The sequence below is a fragment of the Rhincodon typus genome, unplaced genomic scaffold (assembly GCF_021869965.1).
Source record: "Rhincodon typus isolate 14 unplaced genomic scaffold, sRhiTyp1.1 hic_rhity00002924, whole genome shotgun sequence".
NCBI classification, from domain to species: Eukaryota; Metazoa; Chordata; class Chondrichthyes; order Orectolobiformes; family Rhincodontidae; genus Rhincodon; species Rhincodon typus.
Window position 1 is genome coordinate 13,263 of NW_025968562.1, and position 3,960 is coordinate 17,222.

At 54.0% G+C, this 3,960-nt stretch overlaps 1 protein-coding gene across 1 annotated transcript in view; it reads right to left on the bottom strand.

Moving 5' to 3' along the window:
* The window catches only part of LOC125481642 (protein capicua homolog), a gene marked incomplete at its 3' end in the record, with an annotated part of 23,354 nt that overhangs the window by 13,259 nt on the left and 6,135 nt on the right, over positions 1-3,960 (bottom strand). Inside the window, exon 4 of the mRNA XM_048593464.1 lies at positions 3,308-3,434. Within this exon, the coding sequence (XP_048449421.1) occupies positions 3,308-3,434 (127 nt within the window). The remainder of the gene's footprint in view (positions 1-3,307; positions 3,435-3,960) is intronic.

Here is a 3,960-nt window from a genome sequence, read left to right on the forward strand (position 1 = left end):
ACACACAGACCCACACATGCATGTGCTCACACAGACGCACACACACACGTGCGCGCACACACAGAGCTACACACACACACCCGCGCACACAGACCCACACACACACACGTGCGCACGCACACAGACCCACACACACAGACCCGTGCGCACACGCATGCACACACAGACCCACACACACACGTGCGCGCGCACACAGACACACACAAGAGACAGGCACACGCTCACATACACAGACACACACACATACAGAAACACGCATGCACAGACAGACAAATGCGCGTGTGTGCATGCAGACACACAGACATACACACAGACAGGCACACGTGCGTGTGCGCATGCACACACACAGACAGGCACACGCACAGATAATGTCTCACACAACCTCCATCATCATTTGTGGGGGAGCTGACAGCGAATTACAAGCAGAATCGACAACCGTGCGGAGAGGCCACCCACAGGTGCACAGACACACAATGCAGCAGGAACCAATGGGCTACTGCTCAGGCTGAGCGGGTGGAGTTGGGGGTTTTTTTTGGGGGGGTTTCAGGTGGGGGGGTGAGGGATAGCAACCACAGATGGCCAGTGTTTTGTTTTCTAACTCTTTCATGCCAGCGTGTTGCCTATCCCTAATTGCCCCTGAACCGAGGCATTTCAGGCAGTAGGTTAAACACAGCCTTTTCCTCAATTCCCTTCACTGATTAAAGATGTTGTTGATTACAACCTTGAATATATTTAATGCTCCAGCCTCCACAGCCCTCTCTGGTAAATAACTGCACACCTCCACAACCCTCACACATCCCACATCTCCGTCTTCAATGGGTGACTGCACATTCTCCCAATATTCCCTCTGGTCCCAGGCTCTCCCACATTTGCCTTCCCCTTTACCCACTGACCTTGGATGCTAGATTTTTGGAATTCATGCATGAGGACTCCTAAATCCCTCTGCTCCACAACATTTCTGCAATCTTTCTCCAGTTAGATAATATTCAGTTTCTCCACTCTTCCTTCCAAAGTGCACAACCTCACATTTCCCTGCATTGCACACCAATGGCCAAGGTTTTCCCCAACTGTGCACCCTAGACAGATGGTCATGGGCGGCACAGTGGCTCAGTGGTTTGCACTGCTGCCTCACAGCGCCAGAGACCAGAGTTCGATTCCACCCTCAGGCGACCGTCTGTGTGGAGTTTGCACATTCTCCCCGTGTCTGCGTGGGTTTCCTCCGGGTGCTCCGGTTTCCTCCCACAGTCCAAAGATGTGAGGGTTAGGGTGGATTGGCCAGTAGTGTGCAGGCTGGGTGGGTTAGCCACGGAAAAATGCAGGGTCCCAGGGACAGGGTGGGGTGCCGACCCAATGGGCCGAGTGGCCTCTTCCCACAGTGTGGCGATTCCCTGATACGAGTGAATCATTTCTCCGACCCGACTGCAAATCTCGGAGGTCTCATTTTGCTGAGTTTAGAGGGGAACGCTCTATTAAGGGTCCCGACCCTGTTCAGCCAGCAGTGGGTGGTGTGTGCCTTTCGATAGCTTGGTTGTGGTGGGGGGGGGGAGGGCTATCAATGCCAGCGTGTTTGTGACTCCCTAAGCTTCGCGCTGCCCAATGTGAATGGTGTCTGCTGGTGGGGCTAACCTGGAGAGGTGGGATAGTTTTACAGCTCACTGCTACCGAGTTCGGGTTTGGTTTGTAACTCTGCCAGCTGAGGGCTTCACCGGTCACCGATGCAGGCCGGAGGCACTAATTTAGTTTGGGAACCTGATCTGTGTGGACTGCACAGTCTGTTTCCCTGCGTGTATGACCCTAGTGTGTGGGATGCAGTGGGGTTGTTGGGGCGGTGCTGCACGCAGGGGATTTAGACCTGGCTTATGGCAGGAGGCACACAGTGAAACATGGAGGGTGTTTCAGTGACTGGGACCCTGTGCCTTGTGGCGCTTTAGAGGGTTCGGAACTGAGTCCCCCTGCTGTTTACCGTCTACATTGATGATGGAAACATGAATGTAGAAAGAGCCATGATCAGAAATGACACGATCGCTGGCGTGTAGTTTAAACAGCGAGGAGGGAAACAGGACGACAGAGACGGGCCACTCGGTGATAAATGGAGCTTATTCCTGAAAGGTGAGAGCTGATACATTGCAGGAGGGACTAACAAGGTGAGGAAGTAAGTGTTGAATGGTAGGAGCCTACAGCAGTACCTTGGTATGCATGTCCACAGATCCTCAAAGGACCATGGGACAGGTGAATCAGGTGGGTACAACAGCGTATGGGACAGCTTGCTGCCTTTATTAACCGGGGCATTCAGTACAAGTGCAGGGAGGGTGTGATGGAGCTGTGTAAAAAATTAGTGAGGTCACAGCTGGAGTACAGGGTTGCAGCTCAGGACACTGTACTACAGGAAGGATCTGACTGTGCTGGAGACAGATACCTGGCCTGAGGTGATGCGGCCAGAATCAGAGTCTGGACGCAGGCCATTCGGCCCATCGGCCGACCCCTCTGAAGAGCATCCCACCCTAGCCCCTGTAACGCCACATTTCCTGCGGCTAACCCACTGGGGCAATTCGGCTAACCCACCCATCTGGCACATTGCTGGCCTGGACAGGCTGCCATGGTTTTCCTCGGAGAAGGGAAGGCTGAAGGAGGATCTGATGGAGGTATGAGGGGCACAGGCAGGGTAGTGAGGAATAAGCTATTGTTGACTCTGATCCCAGCATCAGCAGTTCTTGCTGTCTGCAATAACCACAATGTGGGTCATCGGTAAAGGGGAGAAGGCTTGGTGGATATTCTCTCACACCGAGAAAGCTCACTGCCCAAAAGGCTGGTGGAGGTAGAAACCATCAGAATATCTGAGAAGAATTTAGACAATTACTTGAAACGCTACAAGGGCCAAGTGCTGGAAAATGGGACTAGCATGGACCAGTGCAGACATGATGGGCTGAAGGGCCTCTGTCCATCTTGTCGAGTCCCTGGGAAAGGGGGAACAATGTGGAAGTCAACAGCACTAGCTGTGGTTGAGGATGAACGCTGTCAATGTGCTCAGGATAGTGGGGTGGGGGAGAGCTGGATTCACACTGCGAGAGAAGGAACCTGAAGGATAGGTTCAGTAGGGTCAGCAGAGGCACAGAGCAGATGGGCTGAATGGCCTGCTTTCACGTTGTTCTGGGAACCAGCTTGAAAACGTGATGTCATGACCACCGACTCCCACCTCCTGTGAAATAGCTCAGCCCCCCGATGGCCCCTGGATCCTGGCCTCCTCATGCTTGCCGTCCTCTCCCCTCCTGTTCCCTCCCACTCGCCCTCCCCCTCGCCCCAAGCCTACCTTGTGCGGACTACGGCCATCTTTCTCAGACGAGGAGTCCCGCTCCTTGGGCAGTGCGCTGAGAGACTTGGTCCTTCGTTTTTCAGGCGGAAGGCAGACTGTGTCTACTCCAGTGGTCAACAGAAAGCTGCAGGTGGGAACAGTCCTGTTAAAACCCACGGCTCGAGGTCGGGGGGGAACAGAGGTGGGGGGTGGGGGGTGGCGGGGAGAGAGACAGGGAGTGACACAGACAGAGACAGAGAAAGAGAGAGAGAGAGAGAGAGAGAGAGCGAGAGACAGACTGAAAGAGAGATAGAGAGAGTCAGAGAGAAAAAGAGAGACTGAGAGACAGAGAGAGAGGGAGAGACAGAGAGAGAGGGAAAGAGAGAGAAGAGAACAGCAAGTGGGAGAGAGCAAGAGAGAGCGAGAGAGAGAGCGTGAATGAGAGAGAGACAGAGACAGACAGACAGAACAGAGACAGTGAGTGGGAGTGAGCAAGAGAGAGCACAAACGAGACAGAGAGAGAGACAGACAGAGACAGAGAGAGAGAATGCGCGAACGATAGACAGAGACAGACAGAGAAAGAACGAGAGACAGAGAGAGAGAGCCAGAGCGAGCGCGAGAGCCAGAGCCAGAGAGAGCGCGAGAGCGAGAGCCAGAGAGAGCGCGAGAGC